The sequence below is a fragment of the Drechmeria coniospora genome, chromosome 03, assembly GCF_001625195.1.
Source record: "Drechmeria coniospora strain ARSEF 6962 chromosome 03, whole genome shotgun sequence".
NCBI lineage: Eukaryota > Fungi > Ascomycota > Sordariomycetes > Hypocreales > Ophiocordycipitaceae > Drechmeria > Drechmeria coniospora.
This window is the reverse complement of record NC_054391.1, coordinates 5,062,583-5,085,657: the sequence shown is the minus strand read 5'-3', so window position 1 is coordinate 5,085,657 and position 23,075 is coordinate 5,062,583. Positions and strand designations below refer to the sequence as shown.

Sequence of the window (23,075 nt, the reverse complement as noted above, 5' to 3'; positions counted from 1 at the left end):
GCAGTGACCAAGAGGGCCAGCCAAGATACCATACATGATGCGTCCAGTGTGCCACTCAACGGCCCCAACCCCGTGCCCGCGTCGTGAATGGAAAGCGCCCGCCATCCAGTGCAGGGGCCGACTATGATGCCACCATCTCCACAACCAGGCCCGGCCATCTATTACGTATGACCTCTTTTCGACGACGCCCGTGATCCATGATTGGCAGCGACACAATTCTAGCAGTCATCGCATGGCTTACGTGAACCTGCGCAGATTTGCATGCCAACCCAGCGGCGATGGACGAGAGAAAGAATAATAGGCTTCGAATTAGTTGGGCGAAAAAAATGTAGTTTGGCTATAAAACACCAAGCCCGCCTGGACCCTAATGACGCCTGCCGGCACGAAAATGCTGATGCACGCCTGCTTGCAGCGGGCGGAACCTTTCTCAGAACCGCGAGGGCGCTGGCCGTCATCACCGCAGGCCGATGACACTCATCTCCAGGGTCCACACGCGCCTGATCCAGACCTTTAGTTTGCCATCGACGCCGGCGATGTCGTCCAGCTCGACCCCTTCCCACCAGCATCTGCGTGCCGGTTTCCTCCAGAACAGCAGAAGCTTCTGCGCCATGCCTACCGCGTTCGTGCCCACCTCGTTGCCGCGAATGTCGCTGCGCAGCCTGGCCAGCGCGAGGCTGCAGATGACGGCCTTGTTGGGCTCTCCGGCACGGTGGCCCCATATGTCGTCGTGGTTGAATCCGCTGCGGTGGTGGCGTCAGCAACCGTCGACCAGGGGAAGCAAAACGTCCGCCCTTTCCGGTACTCACCCGGCCGTTAGCATCTCGATGAGATGCGCCTCCGTCGTGCCCGGCTCGTCACTGCGCTTGAGGCCCGAGAAGATGCCATCCTGCTTCTGCAGCGCCTTGGCCGCCGCCCGCTTCACCTCAATCATGTCCGGCTGACTGATGGAGGCGGTCGGTGGGATCGCGTAGAAATCCAGATCCTCCCTCAGGACGATGATGCCGGCTCGCTTGGATGACTCGTCACGGGGGGACAGAGAATCCATGGCGTCGCCGTCCTGTGAAGTGCCGGGCGACGACTCGGAGGGGATGGACTGGGCGACGTTTCGAAAAAAGTCGAGCATGTACTGCAACGATACCGGGTCGTACTGCGGCCGACGGTAAGTTAGCCAGACGGGTACGGCGAGCGGGACGGTGCATCGGGCGGGACCGTCACGTACGTCGACTTGCACGGCATCCATCTCGGAGAAGCCGCTCATGTGGCCCTCCGGGAACAGGCCATTGGGGAACAGCGATAGCAGGACGAACTCGGGCAGGGTGAGAAGCTCATCCCGCGACAGGACAAATCTCGTGCCTCTGTTTCCTCGCGTTAGCCGGCTCTCCGCTTTCGTCCTCGCATGGAGCGTTCGGGCGGATGCATCTACCGTAGGTCCATGGCGATGGTCTCGTCGGCGCCGACATCTGCATCCTGGTCAGCCGAGCCTCGGTCTTGAGCACGAGGACGCGTCTAAACAAACGGGTCGGCGACGGACCTCCGATGGCATTCATAGGCGAACCCCCCCCCTGCTGCACCTGAGTAATGATACTCGAAGCTCCTCCGGCGACGGACATGGCGAATGCGAAGGAGCGAAGCGGGCAGTCGTGATCCGAATAGGCTGGCGGCGGCTCACCCTCGTCGTCGTCGCGGCTCGACTCTGCCTTGGTATCTCGCGGGAGCGCGCACTTGGTCTCGGCGACGGCGTCGTCAAACGCGCTCGCGGCACGTCCGATGCAACCAAAGGCCTTTGCTTCCGGGCTGTAGGCGGGCGCGGACGTGCTGGCCTCTGCGGCGGGAGCGGGTGCAGGCCGGCTCGCGAGGGGGGCGAGGGGGGCGAGAACGGAGGCGGAGAGCGGGACGAAGAGCGAGGAAAAGGGCGGGGGGCGCGAGGAGGAAGACGACTCCGAGGCGGGATACTGCGGAGGCGGCGGCTGCTCGCGCTCGCGATAGGCGTCGGCGTGCTCCTTGTCGTCGATGCGGTGGCGGTGACGGCGAGGGTGCGGGAAACGCCTGGCGGGATGGTGCTGCGACTCAGCCGACTCCAACGGGGAGGACGCTGACGGTCCGTTGCGGGCTTCCTGCGTCCCAGACAATGCGGCGGGTTGCTCGCGGCTTTCAGGCGCCGCGGTCCGGCGATGTAAAGAGATGTGCGGCGGGCGGGGAGATGGTGCTCCGTGACGAGGCAGAGCCTGTGAAGGATGCAGCCGAGCGATGCAGGATTCGGCGGTTCAATGCGACCATCAATCGGGGACGAGCATCCGTCTCGAGACCTGACGGCGGCTGACGTGCGAGGGCGTGGCCAAACGATGGGACGGGGAAGGCGAACCGAGTGGGAGCGCGAGGTTGAGGAGAGCAAACAGCAAAGGTGATTGTCGTGGAGTTTGTCCAGCAAGGAGGCGACGAGGCGACGAGGTGAGGCGGGAATGACTAGGGGGGGGGGTCCAGTCTAGGATGTGACTGATCAACTGTGCCTTTCGCCACGGCGGAACGTTGCTCCAGCGGCTAAAGCTGGGGCTTCGGCACTGCACTACAGTAGGAGTGTACAGTAAGTAATACACTCCAGTAGGAGTGTACAGTAAGTAGGTATGCACAAGTAGGTGTATCAGTGCAGCACAAGTACAGTAGGTGTAAGTAAGTACTTTCAAGTACATGTTATACGGGACTGTACTTCCCTGCAAGTACTCGGACGGAAAATTACAGTACTGGTGCACCCAGCATAATGCTACCACAAGCTCTGCTAGGGGTACAGTAAGTACCTACTAGGTACTAGTACTGTACCTACAGCACGGCAAGAAAGTACTGTTCACTGCCACTGAAGCATTAGCCACTACCTAGTAGGGATCACGGAGTGCCGTTCCTAGTGTTTACAGTACAGTGCTGCCCCTCCCAGGGACCCAGACTCTCGCCATGCCGTCCTCTCGAGCACAAGCAGGTGCAGAACGCAGTATCTGCACGGATACCTCGACGGGTGTCCAACAAGTGTCTCGCCCACTTTCGCCTTTGCGGATGCAACGTATGCCCATTGCTTGATGCCGCTTACAAGAAAATTCTCACAAATTCCTCTCACATGTCATGAGCTGGGGGCCAACGGATGCTGAAATCTGCATTGATGGAGATGAACATGGGCATGCGCGAGGATCACGGCTGGTGTGGCAGCCATGTAGCAAGTCAGAGCGAACAATGGAAACCAGCAAGCTCATCCTCGGCAAAGGACTCGGCGAACGAATGGGAGGTGGAGGCGAATGGAGGGTCCTGCGTCGCAGGGAAGCATGTCGTGGCCTTTGACCGCAGGAAGCTTCGTCGAGGGAGGGAAGCATGGCTGGTCGCATCATTCACTGTCGCTATCGCCGAATATTGCCCGCAGGACGTCCTCGTTGGCCGCCCTTCCCTCGACAGCCTCGTTCTTCTCCGGATTCACCTCGGCGGCGGATGGATGCAGCGCGACGGGGGCCTTCCTCTCCGGACTGCCCCCGGCCATCTCCAGAGCAGGGAGAGAGAGTGGTGCGGCGGTGGTCGTCAAGCCACCGGGCGGCATCTCCGTTCTAGGAGGCACAGGCCAGGACGCAGAGGCTCGTGGGGGGTTCTCCTCGCGTTCGTCGGACCGTGAGTTTGCGGGCGGCCTGACGTTGAATCGCTTGCACAGCAGCCGGGTGGGGAGGAAGTCGTCGACGGAACGCGTGAGGTGGCCAAACATGCCCATCTTGGCCGCCTCCTCGGCCGGATCCGTCTTCTTCGCCTCGGGTTTCGACAGGAGCTCGCTTGCCGTGCCGTCGGCGCCCCTCGACGGGTTGAGCATCGCCTTCGAGCTCGTGAATCGAGAGGCCATGAAGCCCGTCATGGGCTTGAATATCCTTGCGCAGTTGTAAAACTCGTTCATTTCCCGCACGAAATCCTCATCCGTCATCCCCTTGGCCTTGTCGGCCGCGGGCAGCCCCGGGTTGGACTGGTTTTCGAGGTACTTCCTGTAACGTGCCCCCTTAAGCTCATCGTCCGAGTATGGACCCGTCGAGATTCGGGACAAGGCCGCCGCGGCCGTGTCGCGGTCGAGCTTCGGGACTCGATCCCACAGCGCCTTGCGCCTCTCCTCCTCCGACACGGCACGTTCGGCAGGGGTCTCTCCCCGCGCGGGAGGAAGATTGGACTTTCCGGATGCCAGCGCGAGCTTGTCTCGAGCCGAGCTTGACAGGAAGTCGAAGACGGACTTTCCCGGAAGAGCCTTTTCCCCCAGCAGCGCCGCTCTGGCCCGGGGGTCGAGGCTGGAGGCCTTGGCCGCATCTGCCGTCGACACGTATTCCCCGGCCGCGCCGCCCGTCGTCGCCGCTGCCGCATCCTTGGCCGACCTCCAGCCGGGAGGAACGGGAGGGGGTGCGTACTGCAAGAAGAGAGCGGATAGGTCCTCGGTGACCTTGGCCAATGTGAATCCGGGCAGAGGAAGCCGGCCGTCGTGGCATCGACCGACGCCACTCGCCGCCCTCGCCGTCCTCGAGACAAACTTGAGCGTCGTCGAGAGTGTCGGGTTGGCGACGGCTGTCGTCTTCTTGACCTTTCTGGCCTTGTCGCCCCCGATCACGCGGTTGTACTTGATCCTCGGCCCGATTTCGTAAGCGTCCTCCTCGTCCGAGCCGGTATCGTTGAGGACGCCAACACCGAAAGCGGCTCGTGGTGGTTTTGATTTGGATGTCGCCGTTGAGAGGGGCGAAGGACCGTTGAGCCTGCCGAATGCGTCGTCCACATCGTCGGTGCCGGCCGCATGCTTCTCACCATGCAGCCGCTGAAGCTTCACCTCGGCCGTGTGCCCCAGCCCGCGACGGTCCGTCTTGCGAACGAACCGTATCATGGCGGAGTTGTCTGGCGCAAAAAGGTGCGTCTCGACCTGAGCGCCGGCGGGCGGGTTGCCAACGTCGAGCCGAGCGGTCCGCCGAACCTTTGGGCCGATGCCTTGGCCATCTTTCCACCCCATTCGTCGTAACAGTTTCAGCCCCATGGTGTCGCCGTCGGCTCGAAGCAGGCCCATGAGACCCTTTGCCGTTGCTTGGTCGTCCTTGGACGAGCCGAGCCCGGCAAATGCCTGAGAGGTCTGGAGCTGCTGCGCCTGGCTCGCGTCTTCGAGGTCTTCGTCGTCCATGTAATCCTCCGCCCGCTGCTGCTTCGGGGCCGCTCCATCCTTGTTGCGGCTCGACCGGCTCGATACGAAAGTCGAGGGGGCCCAGCCTTCTTTGGAGCCGACGGTATTGAAATAGCTACAACGAGGCGTGAGTGATGGCTGCGAGGCATGCAGAATCCTGACACGAGGGGCGGCGAGCCACATACCCTGCGCTCCAGCCGCCGGTGAAGGCTCCGTGAAGCCGTCTTCGTCCCTTTTCGTCTCTCACATCTTGCTTCCAGAGCGGCAGGTAAGCGCCGTCGTCGCGAGAATCGGCCTCGTCAGGCAGAGGAGTGCCGAAGAGCGCATAAGGGGCGTGCTTGCTGTCGGCTTCAAAGGTCGAACGAGAGCGTTTGGAGGACATGAGTGCTGCCTTTTCACGGCATTTCGATGGGTGAATACGCTTCCTTTTGTTTTTGGGTCTAGAAGTATTCGACGTGACGGTCGCTCCGTTCGCTCAACGGGTATCGGGACAGCTGTAATCGTAGTGGTGCAGTCGAGTCCAGGCATGAACCAACATTGTAGGTAATTTGGCGGAGGATGGCATCAGCAACGATGGCGGCTACTGCTTTCTTATCGATAGGCGCTAGCTGGAAGAATAGCAGATAAGTGGGGCTTCGTGGAACTCAACCCATCCCCTACAAGGGTGCACTTCAAGTTGACAGTACAAGTGCTTAAGTGCAAGGAACATTTTCTGGACAAGCCCTTGAGTATGCACATAATATAGGTAATATACTAAAATTACAAAGTACAGTACAGTAATACTCCGTACTCTTCAAAACATTATACCTGCTACGCACAAGTACTCCGTATTACGCTGTACCGAGTACTTGAGTACAGCAGTTCGCACAGAATACAACTACAGTACAGTACATGTACCCCGTACTCCGTACACCTAAGTACATGTGCACCTACATGCATTACTGTACAATTCAACACAAATGCTTACCTACTTACAGTGGGGGTGTACATGGAAGCATTAGGATGTTGTTGGGCACGAATACTTGAACATGTACGGAGTACTGTATGAGTCTGTAAGTACTCCCTCCGTATGTAGGTGTACATGTATGCTAGTGCATATACGGAGCATTTACGTGTGACACCTGCAACAGTGAGTACATGTAAGCAAGTAATTATATGAGCGCGGAGTACCAAGGACTCTTAGCACTTGTACTGTAGACATACTTGGGAGTACATGTAATGCACAAGTCTTGGGGTATTCGCCCACGTCTTGAAGTCTCTTGCAGGAAAAACAAACGGCGACATAGATTTGTCTATTTCGAGAATGCCCAAGAGTAATTCTTTGCCGTACCGTTCCGAAATTCCAGAGGTAGTACTGTAATACTCCGTGGAGGCATACAAGCATTCATCCCGTTGCATACGAGATTGAATGGTGGGTCATGTACTTCGTACTCCGCAAGTACATGTACTATTAAAAGTACTTCGTACGGAGTGCCGTAAGTACAAGGCAAGTGCTTCCACCTTTGTTTGTGCAAACAAGCTCAATTGCGTGCTTATCCGGGAGTATTTCCATGAAGAACAGCGGGCCGAATCGGAAACGACTCGAGGAGTTGACGTGAACCTGGTGGACCGGCCGCTTGTTCCCTCCAAAGTCGACACGTGTGTTCTACCAGATCTTGGCGGCTTGTACCAATGCGGCTGTCCTAGCGACACAGAGTACATACCAAGGTACCTGCCCCTACCTGCACTTACCAATGCCTGCTACTAGTAGGTTCCAAGGTACCGAAATGGAAGTAGCAGTTCCAGCGGTGCCCCTGAGACCATGGACACGGCGCCTCTGCCGGGTGCGTCCGCTATTACGAGGGTGACCAATACAGGGCACTGCTAGCAGGCACCCACCTGCGTAAGTACTAGTACTTTGTACGTGCACTTCAGCACTGACAGCAATGTACATGCCCCCTATTTTTGAAATATCTTGAGCCATCTCGACCGCTCGCTGCGAGCAACTCACAGCCAAGACGAAAAACCCGCACTCAGCTTCGGACAGCCCTTGGCAATGCAGTGACCAATACGGCGCAGCTCGCAGAAGACCCAGTCATCCGGGCCACTTTGTCGGACTCTGGCCAAATGGGTCACGGAATCCCCGGCGTCGAGCAACAGGTACTATGGGTCGTGAGGAAGTGACAAGCCAGGGCCTAGCAAACAAGGAGAGAAATCAAATGGCGATTGCCAAATGATGACGAAGCGGGCAGAAGGAAGTTGGTACCAGTACTCCGTACTAAAATCGTAGGTTGCACGCTTCCATTGTACTTTGCCTGTTCCTTGCGCAGCGTAAATTCCTCCGTCGGGACCTTGCCTGGGTCGTCTCTAGATCAAAAGCCCGCCAGCAGGTCAGTAGCATCATCGCATGCGCTGCCGCCTGCCGTTGATCGGACAGGGTTCGCTCAGTGGAGCCACGAGCGGGCGCCCGCTGTTGGGTTGCGTTGCAGCATGCGGCATCCGGTTCGTGGTGCAACGTGCAGCGGGCAGGGGGGTTGCGCTTTGGCTGTGACAGAGTCTGTAATACAAGTAAGCGTGCTTGCAGGTACATGTAATGCGACATGTAATGCGGGAATGCACAGCGAACAATACATGCTCTGCGGCACCTGCACTGTACTGCTTAGTACTGTACGTACTAGCTACTCCGTACCTAGTACAGTAGTTGGCCAGCAGGTACGTACTAGGTACCCACGTACTCTACTGTACGAGTTAGTGGGTGGTACTGGGCACTACGTGTCGACACTTGCTGGACGCACTACCCTGGCATCTTGGAACTGGGAGCCAACGCACCCAACACACCCAACTGAGCTTGGGTCGCCGCCGATCAGCAGCCGACGGGCGGGTGAGCAAGCCGACAGGGTCTTGATTGCTTAGGCCACGTCGGGCTGGCTGTCTTTCGTGTGGAACGAGTTACGAGGCTACTGCTAGTAGCTAGCGACGCACGCTGCGGGCAAAGCGTGGCGCCTCGTCCACCCCTCGCTCGCTCCCCCGACCCCACTGACTCGACTGCTCCCAGAGCTCGCTCTGGGCCTCTGCGAGCTGCTCCGGTCAACCTGGTAACCGAAGAAGCAAAGAACGCACCGAACCGTGGAGCTCCTGCTGGGCCGGCTGGCCGTTCGAATCTGCCCTTGCGTCTACGCACCGAGTAAGCGTCCATCGATCGACTCCCGAGATCGTACCCACGGCTGCAGTGCTGATGAATGGTGGTGGTGGTGGCCAGCTGGAACCGTCCTCTTCTTCTCGGGTCATTCACAACGGCATCACCTTTCTACCGTCGACTCGTAATTCCCTCTCCCTCGCTGCGACAGCCGTCGATGAAGACCCGGCCATACGGCGAATGATTGGGGGAGCACTGGTGGAGGGGGGAGTTGAGTTGCACCGACCGACCGACCTGCCCGACGACCTTGCAGCGCCCGCGGCCGACCAGGCTACCTCCCTACCTCCCTAACCTTCCCCCATACCTAGTACCCAAGTGGTGCCAAGTGAATTACGACCACCTATCCACCCGGCCAGCAGCAACAGCGCAGCGCCTTGGCCTGCTGTCTACTTCGTTCCACCACCACCATACCTTATTCCCCCCCCCCCCCCCCTCCTCCTCCTCTCCCCTGAACGACGGTCGTCATTCACCTCCATCCTCCGCTCCTGTTCGTCGTCACCTCCTCGACAATGACAACGGCAGCTCCGACAGGCGGACCCGAATATTCTCACTCGACTCGGCCGTCGTCGTCTTCGTCGCGATCGGCGCTGCCCCCGACAAGATCCTGCTCGACTCGCTCCTCGCGCCCCCCTCCGGCGACTGCCAATGCCGTATCCGCATCCTCCTTGTCCAACCACAGCCGCCACCGCAGCTCCGCCTCTCAGAATCTACCACCATCCTTCCCACGCCATCACCATCGCAGCGCATCCTCGTCGACGCGCCCCAACGCCGACATCCTGCCTCAACATGAGCACGACGGCTCTCGCGTAGTTTCCTTCCCGCCCAACGCCAATCGCAGCGCCGGCCGAGAGCAAGATCGAGACCGTCCACCGCCCCCAACCAGGGGCGCCGAGCCGCAGCCGCCGAATCGTCGGAGCAGCACTCGCGCGAACCACGGCCACCACCAGCACCAGCACCAACACCAGCATCAGCAAGACATGGCTCCCTCGGCCGTGCCCACGAATGGCGGCTCCTCGGGCCCGTCCCCCCACGGCGATGCTCCTCCTCACCGGTCGTCGCACCAGCAGCCGTCGGGTGCGGCGAAGCCGACGAGGTCGCGCACCACCATCCCGACCCAGTCGGGCAAATGGATCCTGGGCAAGACCATCGGCGCCGGCAGTATGGGCAAGGTGAAGCTCGCTCGCAAGGAGGACGGCAGCGAACAGGTCCGTACCGTGCCGCGGCCTCGTCCGCCCCAAGCCGCTAGGCGTGACCGCCCAACCACCGGGCCGCTGACGTGATGATGCCTCCAGGTCGCCTGCAAGATCGTCCCCCGCGGCTCGGCCGACGACGGCCACCAGAGCCGCGTCGACAAGGAGCGGGCCGATCAGTCGAAAGAAATCCGCACCGCCCGCGAGGCCGCCATCGTCACCCTCCTCAACCACCCGCACATCTGCGGCATGCGAGACGTGGTCCGCACCAACTACCACTGGTACATGCTCTTCGAGTACGTCAACGGCGGTCAGATGCTCGACTACATCATCTCCCACGGCAAGCTCAAGGAGAAGCAAGCCCGCAAGTTCAGCCGCCAGATCGCGAGCGCCCTCGATTACTGCCACCGCAACAGCATCGTCCACCGCGACCTCAAGATCGAGAACATCCTCATCAGCAAGACGGGCGACATCAAGATCATCGACTTTGGTCTCAGCAACCTCTTCGCCCCCCGCAGCCACCTCAAGACCTTTTGCGGCAGTCTCTACTTTGCCGCCCCGGAGCTCCTGCAGGCCAGGGCATACACGGGCCCCGAGGTCGACGTCTGGAGCTTCGGCATCGTCCTCTACGTCCTCGTCTGTGGTAAGGTCCCGTTCGACGACCAGAGCATGCCCGCCCTCCACGCCAAGATCAAGAAGGGGCTCGTCGACTATCCGAGCTGGCTGTCCAGCGGTAAGCCATCGGCCCATCCCTCCCCCCCCCCCACCCGCCCCCACTCGCCGCCGCCGAAGCTGAAGGATACCCGTCGCGCGTAGAGTGCAAGCACCTCATGTCCCGGATGCTCGTGACCGACCCCAAGCAGCGCGCCACCATGCAAGAGGTCATGACCCATCCCTGGATGACCAAGGGCTTCAACGGCCCCCCCGACAACTACCTTCCCGCCCGCGAGCCCCTGGCGCAGCCGCTCGACCCCGAGGTCATCCTCGCCATGCAGGGCTTCAACTTTGGCTCCCCCGAAAGCATCAAGGCGCAGCTCATCAACATCATCGACTCGGAGGAGTACCAGCAAGCCGTCAAGCTCTACCAGCGCGAGAGGGAGGTTTCGTCGCCGACGCGGGACGGGGAGAAGCGACGAGGCTTCGGCTTCGACTTTTACAAGCGAAGGAATTCCGGCAACAGCCGCGACACGCTGACGGGTCCGAGCTCGGAAGCGCTGCATCTGGGCACCGACCCCATGTACGCCTTTAGCCCCCTCCTGTCCATCTACTTTTTGGTCAAAGAAAAGCATGAGCGGGACCAGGTCGACTCTCCCGCCGCTGCCTCGCGCGAGAAGGAGCGAGAAAGGGAGCGCGAGCGGGAGCGCGAGCGGGAGAAGGATCGGGAGCGGGAGAAGAACACGGAACCGATGCCGGAGCTGGTGGCTCCGCAGGCAGCCTACACGAACTCGGCCGCCTACGAGATGCCCGGCGAGAAGCCGACGGGCGGCCGGGCGCGACCGCGGGCTCGCACGCACGGGGAAGATGATATTCCGGACACCATCAAGCAGGCGCTCGCGCCGCCGCCGCCGCCGCCGCCGCCGCCGCCACCGCCAGAGACCAAGGTCGATCAGCTCCAGAAGAAAGAGGGCACCGCCGCCGGCCTGCTCCGCCGATTCAGCACGCGCAAGCGAAGAGACCCTGAGCGCGTCGACAGGGATCGCTCGCACCCGCCGCCAACCGTTCAGGTCCATTCGCCCGCCGAGGCCGTACCCCTGACGCCGAAGAAGAGCTTCAGCATCCGGCGCGGCCGGCAGAGCCGCGACGCCAACTCGTCTTCGGGACTGCGCTTGGCCGCGAGCCAAGCGCAGCACAGCGAGCTGCTCAGCCCGCCCGTGTCCTCGAGCGCACCCAAACCCTCGAGGAAGTCGGGTCTCGGCCGTTCGACGAGCGTCAACTCTGCCGACATTCGGCGAACGCGCGAACCCGACAAGCTGGCCAAGGAAGCGCTGCCGACGAGCGGGTCCGATCAGTCGGTCGCGACGGAGAAGCCGGCGCCGGCCGAGGGAGCCTACAGCCAATCGAGAGCGATGAACATGAGAGCGAAATCGCTAGGCCACGCCCGACGAGAGAGCATCCAGCGCCGGAGGCTGCGGAGAGAAGAGGCGCAGGAGGCCGACGTGCCGGAGGAGACGGATCTCGAGCAGGAGCAGAGCGGCCCCTCGACCGAGAGGCTCGACAGCTCCGACCTGGCGAAACCCGTCTTCCTCAAGGGTCTCTTCAGCGTGTCGACGACGTCCGGAAAGTCGGTGCCGGCCATCCGTGCCGACATCCGGCGGGTGCTCCAGCAGCTGAACGTGGACTACACCGAGATCAAGGGCGGCTTCAGCTGCCGGTACGCGCCGAGCATCGACCTGAACAAGGTGCAGGATCCCCAGGGCAGCCCGGCGCAGACGCCAGGCCACCGACGGCGCTTCAGTTTTGGCGGCCGCCGGCGGGGCGACGATCGAGATCGCGACGAGGTCCGGGACTCGGATCGTGACCGGACGCCGACGACGCCTCGCACGCCCGGCCGCGACCGCTCGGATCGGGAGCGCGAAACGAGCTACTCGAACTCGGAGACGTCGGTGGATAGCATCCCGCGTCGCAACGGAGCCTCGAGGCGGGCGCCGGGCGAGACGAGCACGCAGGTGCAGAGCGATCTCGGCGGCAGCATGGTCATGGAGTTTGAGATCTTCATCGTCAAGGTGCCCCTCCTGACCCTGCACGGCATTCAGTTCAAGCGCTTGACGGGCAACACGTGGCAGTACAAGAACATGGCGGACCAAATCCTGCGCGAGCTCAGGCTGTAGGCCGACCCGATTCATCTCGGCCGAAGGGGTGGGTGGTGCGGAAGGGGGGACGATTAGGCTATGATTTGAAGGATTCCTGGGGAGCGAATTTGCATCTTCGGCGCGCTGTTCCATGACATTCATTTTCAGAGAAAGCGGTTGAAGTATCCTTTTCCTGTTTGTTTCCGGCGACGCGACGGTGCGTTTGTGCAAGGGAGCCAAGTTTGGTCAAAACGGGCGCTTCTGTTTGAATAGGCGACGCAGCCAATGGCAAACTGATGCGGATTAGGAAGCACACCTAGAGGAGAGGACGAATATATAGGCAGGTAATGAGAATGAAGGCGGTTGCAGCTGGCGCGAGGCAGCACTTTTAACATTTCGATTGCCAAGTTGAAAGACGACACGGCGCTGAAAGTGAGGCACAAGGCGAGGCAGTGACAGCGAGGCGCTTCGTCGGTGCACAAGCAGGCAGTATCATCACCAGATAAAACACAAGTTATGGCGGCGGCCAAAAAGAGCCCATCTCACACAAGTCACTTTTCTGCACACAGCCCGAGGTAGGTACTTGTGCGCGATAGAGACGTATTGACTTATTTTGTCACGCGTTGCACGGTGCGCCGCAGTACGGAGTACTGTCATGGTATTCCAGTTATATATACCTAGTAATAATTACTTGATTCCCCAGTAGGATCCAGCGGCACTACAAGCAAGCGGCGGAGCGTAAAGTGCCCACTGTAGTAGCAGCAACAGCGTACACCACTAATTACTGGGTAGCGACATACACGACTAGGTAAGCACCTAGAACCTACTGTACAGTACACAGTGTGCTAGGCACAGGGCACATGTACTCCGTACTTGGGCAGGCTTTGGTACTATCTTGTACAAGCAGGTACACCTGGACACAAACATGGGGCCGAAGGAAGAGGGACAAAATTATGGTTTTGCACTAAATCATCGTTATACCTGCTCGCATAGGGGCAGGCTAATGCTGGAATGGGTGGGATATAGCCTAGTAAACTCTGCTAGAGTTGTTTCGAGTGCCCGTTTGGACGAGGCAGGATTCATTGGGGGCCGTTCACATCTTGCTTTGTGCACTTGCGTACTCGGTGCTGCTCAAGATTGAAGGTTTGGTCAGGTACCTAACGGTACAGGCAAGTACCTCACCAGAGACCCACCCTGCCACCTTGGATAATTGAGCAATACGGGCGAGAGAACTCGAGACCGCCTCTCGGCGACCTTGCTTCATTCTGGATTCAAGACGCCCTCCCTTTCCCAAGCCGCCGCCGTATTTTTTTTCATCACCGCCCACAACAGGACGCCGCCATCCGACCGGCGCCTTCTCGCCTGCCAGACCTTTGTCATCATCATTCGTTCTCTCCGGCACAGCGGGCGGTCCCGTTGCAGCCGTCGACGACCGACCGAGCCTGCGCGCTGCTCCCACGCACGGCTGACGAAGCAGCGATACCTGCAATATTACGCCCGGCAACCGGCGGCGCCCTCCTCGGCGCTCAAGACAGATCAGGGCCATGATTCCATCCGCCCATGTCTACGGGCACCATCCTTTTCAAGGTGGTGACTCGCCCTGGCTGCACCACCAACCGTCCCATCACGGGCAGAGCCACCAAGGCGGCGTCTCCGTGGCCCAGCAGCAGCAGCAGCAGCAGCAGCAACAGCAGCAGCAACATCAGCACTTCAACCGCATGACGGCGAACCACTCCGCCGCCGGGAACATGGTGGCTGCGCACGCCCAGGACGCGGGCCACGAGAACATCTCGGACGACAACCGACGGACCATGGCTTTCATCGCCGACCTGCTCAACGAGAGCACGAGGGAGACGGCGTTGCTCGAGCTGAGCAAGAAGCGCGAGCAAGTGCCCGAGCTGGCACTCATCCTGTGGCATTCTTTCGGTACGTCCCCCCACGACTGGGCTGCCCCGGACGCCGTGCCCCGTCGCTGACCCTCGTCTCCTCGCCCCAGGCGTCATGACCTCGCTCCTGCAGGAAATCATCTCCGTCTACACCCTTCTCAACCCCTCACAGCTGACGGCGGCGGCCTCGAACCGAGTCTGCAACGCCCTCGCGCTTCTGCAATGTGTCGCCTCCCACAACGACACGCGGGCTCTGTTTCTCAACGGTACGGCACCATCTGAGCCCCCCCCCCCTCCCCCCGCGGCTGCTGACGGACGAGGCTCGGACAGCGCACATCCCCCTCTTTCTCTACCCATTTCTTAACACGACATCCAAGTCGCGACCGTTTGAATATCTCCGACTGACAAGTCTCGGCGTCATCGGCGCCTTGGTCAAGAACGACTCGTCCGACGTCATCAACTTTCTGCTGACGACGGAGATCATTCCGCTCTGCCTCAGAATCATGGAGACTGGCTCGGAACTTAGCAAGACTGTTGCCATCTTCATCGTCCAGAAGATTTTGTTGGATGACAACGGCCTCAACTACATATGTGCAACCTACGAGCGCTTCTACGCCGTCGGCACCGTCCTCAGCAACATGGTTGCCCAGCTCGTCGAGTCGCAGACGGCGAGACTTCTTAAGCACGTCGTCCGCTGCTTTCTTCGGTGAGTTCAGCCCCGTCCGCGGCCGAGCACGGCGCCGTGCTCCGCGCGCTGACAATGGTCCGCACGCAGCCTCAGCGACAACGCCAGAGCTCGCGAGGCCTTGCGACAGTGCCTCCCCGAGCCTCTCCGAGATGCCACCTTTTCCTCCGTGCTGCGGGATGATGCCGCGACGAAGCGGTGCCTCGCCCAACTTCTCATCAACCTCTCCGACAACGTCGTCGATCCCGGGTCGCAAGGCGTTTCCGGCATGTGAATCGGCTCTCGAGACGGTCCATCCACCGCTTGTCTCGGCGCCGGCGCCATCGGTGCAAGGTTCAACAAAATGGGCGAATGAGGGGGGGGTGGGGTTTTGACGATATATAGGACCGGTTGGCATCATGAGCATTTACGCACGGAACTGGACTGGAAAAACAAATCGGCACTCGGCATCGTTGATACCCACGCTTCGCCCACCCACGACGCTGCGGGCCTTCAGCCGTCCGTCTCCGCCGGCACATGACGGTACGCACGCATCTCGGCATCACGCCACGGCGAAGCTATTTCTTGTTCTTGTGCTTTTTCCTGTCGTCATCCTGCTCCTCTCCGACATGCGTCGACAAGGTGCGTCGGGACCATCCTCGGAATCGGCAAGACGAACACGAGTGGCGCAACCCGCCGTCGGACATTTCGGAACTAGGCGCAATGTAAGTATTTGCACGAAGAGGAGAGCGACGCGGGCGGGTGGCGGTTGGAACTCTGGTGTCAGTTGCGGGCCTCCCGACTGGCGTACGCTCCGGCTGCTCGCAGGCACGTCCATTCGCGTCTCATGATAAGCTGTATTTTTAGTCGAGGCCGCGTGCCTCGTGCCTCGGTCGATGTTTCAAACGGCGTATTCCTGGCGTTGGGCACCCGAGGGGCGGGATGGAAGCGAGGATGGCGGAGGGATCCTGCGTCGACATGTACGAGCACAGGCGCCCTTGACTGCTGTAGGGTCGACGGTGTGTTTGCAGATTGAGTCGAGCTCGCAGCGTTCGTGCCTGCGTGCAGCATAGGTATGCAGCGGTTTGCGGCGAGAATAATACTGTATCCTTTGGCAGCTCGTGTTCGGAACGCGATGACGTTGGTGAACGACGGCGGACGGCTGGCGGAGCCATCAGTGATTGCTTGGTGGTGAGCGTGTCCACTGTCGAATGTGCCCAAGCAGCACCGTCCGCCCGTAACGTTGGTTGCCTGGAGCGCTGGAGCGGTTCGTTTCAGCGCACCCCCCCCCCCCCCCCTTCCCCCCTAATCGATAAGCGCCAGGCACCTCGGCGACATTGCGCTCGTTCTCGCCTCGTCCTCGGACGTCCTCTTTCGCCCCTACACGAGCCAGCCGCCGCAGATTATCGACGCCAGCGAGCGAGTTCTTGGTGCCTCCGGACGATAGACGATGCAGCTCGACCGTACGTAACCCTGGCCATGTCCTTGAAGCGACGAGATGCTATTCTCGCAGCGACGGTGGCCCTTTTTGCCTGGGCCTATGCCGTGACTCGCTTCTCGCTGCTGCGCTGGGCAGCATGTGCCTTTGTCGCCGGCGTCGTCGCCGCCGTGCTGGCCATGGCCACGGTGCTTCTGCTGACGGCGAGACCGCCGGCCCACGCATCTCCCTCGTCGAGGCCCCCTCGTGTTTCTTTCCTCGGCCCGACGCGATGGAAGGCCAAGGTGGATGATCTGAAACAGAGGCAGGCGTACGCACCGCCAACGCTGGAGCTCGGCTCTCGACGTGTCACCGAGGCGGTAAACGGCCTGCTGGAGCTGATCGTTCGAGACTTTGTACGCAGCTGGTACGGCCACATCAGCAGGAACCCGACCTTCCCGAACGAGGTCGATCGATCGATCCGCCTGGCATTCGCGAGCCTTCTCGAACCTCTGCGACGTCAGGACCTCGCCGACATCGTCACGGGCCGCCTCGTGCCCATCCTGACGGCCCATTTCGGCGACTTTGCCGATGCCGAACGATCGGTCCGAGGCGAGGATCTGAACCGTTCCGTCACCGAGTCCGACGAGCTCGACCTCGCCATCGCATCCAAGTTCAGGGACGGTCGCCTGCATCCGGCCGCGTCACTGTCCTTTCCCGACACCAAGATCGGTCAGCAGGACTACCTGCGGTCTCTCGTCACCCGCGTCATGCCTAAAATCCTCCCCGAGACGATGCTCACCAGCCGGGCCGTGTCCGCCGTCACGCGCGAGATCGTCTGCTGCGCCGTCCTGTTCCCCGTCATCGGCATTCTTTCCGATCCGGATACGTGGAACCAGCTGATGGAGAATTACGGCCGCTCCATGCTTCAAGACAGGTCGACGGTCCGAAAGTTGAGGGCCGCCCTCGATCAGCACGCCTCGCCGACGCCTCGATCGGACAAGACGGCGGTCGTTCCGCGCCTGCTGCCGGGTGACAGCGAGCGCAAGTTTGAAAAGTTCCTCCGTGCCATCCGCAGGGTCAACAACCTGTCGGATGCCCGCCGCTTCCGCAGTGAGGTTGCCAGCCAGCTGAAGCGTGATTCGCTGCGGGAGAACCAGGACCCCGTCTACCTGAGACGGCTGGAGATGGGGAAACGGCTGCTGGACCAGACGGTGAACCATTTTGCCGCGGGCGGAGACCGCAATGCTGCTCCGTCGCGTCCGCCGCCGCCGCTGCCGCCTCCCGCCTCCACGTCTCTCCTGGAAAATGCGACGCTCGTGGAGCTCCTTCGCGATTCCTCCGGCCTGTCCTACTTTATGGAGTACATGGATCGTCAGCACCTCATGCCCTTGGTCCAGTTCTGGCTTGTCGTCGAGGGCTTTCGAAATCCTCTCGAGGATGACGGTTCAGACGACCAGCCCGCCTCCAGTATGTCCATGTGGACCGAGTCTGACCGGGCGGACCTGCAGCAGATTGACCAGACGTACCTGTCGAAGCCGGAGCTGAAGGTGTCGGCGGCTTCCAAGCAAAAGGTTCGACATTTCATTGACGCCGGCACGTCGGCAACACCGTCAGAGTATCACGATGCCAGAAGAGTCATCCTCCGGGTGCAGAGCGCCGTGTTGGAGGAGATGCAGTCGCGATATTTCCAGCCTTTCAAGCGCTCCGACCTCTACTACAAATGCCTTGCCTCGCAGGAATCCTCGAATGCCGACCTTGTTCCCTCAGCTGGCTCAACTCTGTCCTCCAGCGCGGAAACCCTCACCTACTCCCCTGCCATCCGACCGGACCAGGCCAATCAGCCGAGATCGAAGCCGGCAGTCCGTCTCGTCCCACCAGCAGGCCATCCCGTGAGCCTCCCCGGCTCCGCCTCGGACTTGCGCGCCCTGCACGGGAACGGGAACGGTCTGGACGCCACAAAGGCTGCCCGCAAATCGTTGGACGATGACTCGACCAGTCCGCTATTCGCCGACGACGATCTGGAGCACGATAGCATGCAAAATTCTGTGCAAAGCCTCGACCAAGCAAGCCCGTCTCATGGCGTTCCCGACAGGCAAGTCGTCCAAGCCGTGGAGGAGGCCCTCAGCAACATCATGGATGACTACAGGCCTCAGACGGCGGAGGCTCTCCGCGCCTCTCTTTTCGGCACGGAAGACGGCGATGCCGACTTTCTCGCTAGCCGCGACGGTGACTCAGTTCGAGGCTCCGTTGATGCCGGCCCGCACTCCGTCTCGGCCAAGGAATCCGACAAGCCCAGCCTCTCCTCCCTCGGCCTGGTCAGTGCCGCCTCGCGAATCGGCGTCTTTGTCGACGACGATCTCTTCGACGACGACGACGACGAGCACGTCCGGGACGTGGATGATGAGGGTGAAAAGGGAGGGCCGGATGTCGAGGACGAGGTGCACGAGGCCGCACCGGGCGATCTGGGGCTGGCCGAGGCCATCTCGAGTCTGACAAACGACATCGACCGCCTCGTGGCGCAGGAGGCCGTCGTGGACTCGTTGACGAGAAAGGCGGAGCTCACGAACAACACTTCGGAGCTGCGCATTCTCCGCAAATCCAAGGCCAGCCTGCAGAGAGAAATCAAGCGCAAGGAACTTCAGCGGCAGCAGTACATTGTGCAGGAGAGCGACAACAGCCTCTACGGCCGGTCGACGGTTCGGATCGCGAGCATCCAGGTCGGCAGGGAAGAGGACGGCCGAGAGTTTGCGCTCTACGTCGTCGAGGTGCACCGCAACGCGGGGGAGCAGATGCCCGCGGCGACGTGGACGGTGACGCGGAGGTACAGCGAGTTCCACGACCTTCACCAGAGACTGCGTTCGAGCCACCCGTCGGTCCGGAATCTCGACTTTCCCAGGCGACGCATGGTGATGAAGTTCCAGAGCGAATTCCTCCGCAAGAGGCGAGAGGCGCTCGAAAAGTACCTGCAGGACCTGCTGCTGCTTCCGGACGTCTGCCGCAGCCGGGAGCTGCGTGCTTTCCTGTCGCAGAGCGTCATCGCCCAGGGCGAGGACGTGTTGGATCGCGAGGACAAGAAAGACATCATGACGCGGCTGTACGACTCGGTCGCCGACGGCATGGATGACATCCTAGGAAACATTCCGGTGCTCGATCAAATCTCGGTCGCGGGACAGAACCTCATCGCCGCGGCGACGAGCCAGCTCAACTTGGTGCCGCCCAACGGCAACGAGGGGGCCTTTCCCGCGGCCGAGGTGGAAGCCGAGCTGGTGGCATTCGAAAACAAGGAGCTCGAGCCGTTCATCAAACCCATCTGCGACATCTTCCTCGAGCTTTTCGAGCTCAACAAGGGCAACAACTGGCTACGAGGCAGGGCCGTGGTGATTGTGTTGCAGCAACTCCTCGGCGGCACGATCGAGAGAAAAGTGCGCGACAACGTAAGGGCGCTCGTTCAGGAAGAGTCGCTGCTACGATACATTGCCATGGTCACCGACAGCCTGTGGCCGAATGGAGAGCTGCAGCGGGACCGCAAACCTCGGTCCCCGGCGCAGAGGAAGAAGACGCGGACTGAGGCGAGCCTGATGCTGGCGACGCTGGTGCCGGACTTGGCAGGAAACGTCGTCGGTCGCGTCAACGCGCAGGCGGCGAGCCGGCGTATATTCGCGACGCTCAACAATTCAAGGCTGAAGTACGTATCGCATCACCCTCGCTCCTCTTGGCGGAGCGGCATGGACGTTGCATTGACCAATACGCAGTGCCCACCTCGCATTCACCATGCTCGACGAGATTGTGGCCGTCATGTTTGACGAGACGTGAAGCAGCATCCGCGCCAGCATATCCCTGCCTACCGTCCATGACTTGGCTTGCACGGAGCGTCGCGTCGATGGAGGTTCGATTCGATTGCACATGAAGCGAGATACGTTTGATGATTCTTTCCACCCTCGGAGCCGCATCGAGGGCGACGGTCCACGTTGGAGGATGCATCCACGAGGCAGTTGGGGTGCATTCTTCGTCATTGCCCCGAATTCGGTAGATGTAGGAACACCAGCACGCATTTGTGAACGTGATGGTATTTCCGGCAGAAAGCGAGCGATACGGAGAGGATGATAAGTGCAATAATTCGACAGATGTGCACTCGGCATCGGCAATGATGAGACTTTGCTCGTACTGTAAGCAAGTATGTGCAGTATGTAGGACGATGCGTCATGACGGTCCATCCATGCTTACGTAAGTATGTGCACATGAATAAATAGTTACGGTACGAAGTATTACAACGGAGTACTTGTATTACTTAATCGAGCAAGTACATTATTAGGCGTATAAGTAGGTGTACATATACATTTCATTATAAGAATGCCTGCTGTACTCCGTACGGAGCAACTATATGTACTAGATGTATATCAGAATACTTCACAATATAGTACTTGTAGGTGTTAGTACGGAATTCGGAGTACCTGCACCGAGATATGTACTTGCAAGTATTTAGTACTAGTACTACTTGTACATCCGTACTATCCTCCATGCTGGCGATGCTCCCTCATGATTGGACACGACAAGGGATGGGGAGCAGGGGGGATGTGGATACGGTTATTTTGCCGTTCCTCACCGCCGAACCCAAGCCTGGAGCAAGATGAACGCACCTGGCGAAGCTTCCCCAGGCTTTTGTTCTCCTCAACAGTTCGTACCAACAACTCGTCGTCGCCTGCATCGGTTCCGACGCGTGACTTTATTCCTTTCGACTCCTAGGAAAGGTTTCCGGGAATCGCGCACGAGGATTCTCCTTGAGGGAGAAAGATAGATCTCGGCACTCCCAAGGCCCATTTTGTTGACGCGCGACAGCTGCCGGCACCATGAGCGAGGTTTCATCCACCAGGCTCTACCTGGGCAACCTGCCTCGTAACGGTTCGTTCTGGGTGCTCAACCGGTTCCCCTGACGACACCGCTAATGAGGCATCCTTGGCAGTCACCAAGGCTGATGTCGAGGCCCATTTTGCGACGCATGGCACCGGTGAGATCACCGAGGTGAAGCTCATGAATGGCTTCGGCTTCATCGAGTATAAGGACCCGATGGATGCCCGCGATGTTGTTCCCGGTAGGAACGCCCGTTCATTCCCGATGGCCGAATGGGTTTTCAACAGATTTGCTGATGCTCTCCTTTCTCTCGCAGCTTTCCGTACGTCGTCCCGATGAAAGGCTTGCGTGGCTCGGCGACGACGATAATTCGAGCTAACGGCCCGACCAGATGGATCCGACTTCATGGGCGAGCGACTCACCGTTCAATTTGCCCGTGGATCCCGTAACCGGGAAGGTTTTGGTGCCTTTGAACGCGCTCCGCCGCGGCCGCGACGAACTGCTTTCCGGATGCAAATCACCGGGCTCCCAAGCGATACCAGTTGGCAGGTCTGTTTCCACTTCCCGTTTCCCGTTCCCGGATTCAAATGGCCCTTTCCTCACCCTCACCTGTATCCTTTGGAATGCATGTCTCCGTCACCAGCTTGGTTTGGCGCCTCGACGCACTCGCTACTCCGGCCCGTGCGCGTTGGACTCGCTCGTTTATGCCCATAGGCGCCTTGCCCTGGTGGACCCGCCGTCACGACATCTGGTTCTCATCCCCCGGTCACGACACCTTGCTTGGTCCTCTTCGCCCCTCGTGGATGGGTTACGTGGACCGCCTTCGGCTTCTCTCGCGAAATCATGTCGCTCCTTGGGACAGCAACTTATCTGGAAAATAGGACCTCAAAGACTTTGCGCGCCAGTCCAGCCTCGACGTGGTATACTCCGAGACGGGCCGTGACTCGGGTAGGGGGTACGTTGGATGGCCGACGACGACGAGACATCCGCTAACGCCGACGCAGAAGCTTCGTCGAGTTCGAGACGGCCGACGACCTGAGAGCCGCGGTGGAGAAGCTCGATGGGCGGGAGTTTAAGGGCAGCCAGGTGCAGTGCGCCGCCGATGTGAGCCACGGCCCGACTCCGCCTTCCCTGGCCGAGGCGAATCGCTGACCCTCCGTTTCAGATCCAGCCCGACATGCCTCCTCGCGAACGTGGCCGATCCCGCTCCCCCGGCCGCCGGCCGTACGCGCCTCCGTACGAGGAATACGACCGTCGCGGACCCCCTCGCGCCGGCGGCGGCGGCGGCGGCGGCGGTGGCGGCTACAGCCCTCGCCGCGACCCTGGCGCGTACGGATACCGCGACCGGAGCCCCCGCCGCGAATACTACGACGATCGATCCCGCTATCGCTCCCCTCCCCGCCGCCCGATGGAGGATTACCCGCAGGCGCCGTGGGGACGATACGAAGACGCGTACCGCCGCGACTACCCTCCGCCTCCCGCGGATCCGTACGCCAACGGCCGTCCCCCGTACGAGCGACCGCCGAGAGACGGGCCACCTCGGGAGCCCGCGTACCCGCCCCGGGACGGGTACACTCGCGAGTACGACCGAGGCGGACGCTACTAAGCACGGTCCCCTGTCGCAAGTCCGCTGCGTTACTGACTGGCTAGGTGTCGTGGACGCCAAGCTGTCCTTTGTGGCTGGTTGCCGATGTGACCGCTCGGCGAAGGCGAAAGACGACAGTGCGATGACGGGTCGAGCGCCGAGCGGGAGCGGGGTGAGCGGCTCCTTTGTTCGTTACCTTTCGTCTCCCACGCCCCGCATCGCTTTACATTCCCATTTTGGTTTTGGCGTGGCAGCAGATGTGTCCGTGAAGCAACGCGTAGGAAAGGAGGCGAGTCTTTGGCGTCACGGACAGTCATGGATCGTACGAGAGATGCTTGCGTGATTGCGGAAGCTGCC

At 60.5% G+C, this 23,075-nt stretch overlaps 5 protein-coding genes across 5 annotated transcripts; 4 read left to right on the top strand and 1 right to left on the bottom strand.

The window, feature by feature from the left end:
- Nucleotides 1-454: 454 nt before the first annotated feature.
- On the bottom strand, nt 455-5,543 carry DCS_07091 (uncharacterized protein; the record flags this gene model as incomplete). Its single annotated transcript, XM_040804377.1, has 7 exons — nt 455-740; nt 807-1,355; nt 1,424-1,460; nt 1,532-2,225; nt 2,289-2,482; nt 3,373-5,276; nt 5,347-5,543. The coding sequence occupies 7 exons, from the start codon at nt 5,541-5,543 to the stop codon at nt 455-457; spliced, it is 3,861 nt and encodes a 1,286-aa protein (XP_040654481.1).
- Nucleotides 5,544-8,845: 3,302 nt separating this feature from the next.
- DCS_07090 (protein kinase) lies at nt 8,846-12,354 on the top strand (the record flags this gene model as incomplete). The annotated part of the gene is made up of 3 exons (XM_040804376.1): nt 8,846-9,541; nt 9,629-10,259; nt 10,343-12,354. 3 exons carry the CDS (start codon nt 8,846-8,848, stop codon nt 12,352-12,354), a joined length of 3,339 nt encoding a protein of 1,112 aa, XP_040654480.1.
- A 1,505-nt stretch (nt 12,355-13,859) lies between these two features.
- Nucleotides 13,860-15,160, top strand: DCS_07089 (Cell differentiation, Rcd1-like protein; the record flags this gene model as incomplete). Its single annotated transcript, XM_040804375.1, has 4 exons — nt 13,860-14,241; nt 14,312-14,467; nt 14,532-14,907; nt 14,977-15,160. 4 exons carry the CDS (start codon nt 13,860-13,862, stop codon nt 15,158-15,160), a joined length of 1,098 nt encoding a protein of 365 aa, XP_040654479.1.
- Nucleotides 15,161-15,402: 242 nt separating this feature from the next.
- On the top strand, nt 15,403-20,098 carry DCS_07088 (uncharacterized protein; the record flags this gene model as incomplete). Its single annotated transcript, XM_040804374.1, has 4 exons — nt 15,403-15,590; nt 16,189-16,288; nt 16,357-19,970; nt 20,038-20,098. The coding sequence occupies 4 exons, from the start codon at nt 15,403-15,405 to the stop codon at nt 20,096-20,098; spliced, it is 3,963 nt and encodes a 1,320-aa protein (XP_040654478.1).
- Nucleotides 20,099-21,132: 1,034 nt separating this feature from the next.
- DCS_07087 (questionable protein) lies at nt 21,133-22,739 on the top strand (the record flags this gene model as incomplete). Its single annotated transcript, XM_040804373.1, has 6 exons — nt 21,133-21,184; nt 21,246-21,455; nt 21,525-21,682; nt 22,015-22,088; nt 22,138-22,237; nt 22,299-22,739. The coding sequence occupies 6 exons, from the start codon at nt 21,133-21,135 to the stop codon at nt 22,737-22,739; spliced, it is 1,035 nt and encodes a 344-aa protein (XP_040654477.1).
- Nucleotides 22,740-23,075: the final 336 nt, after the last annotated feature.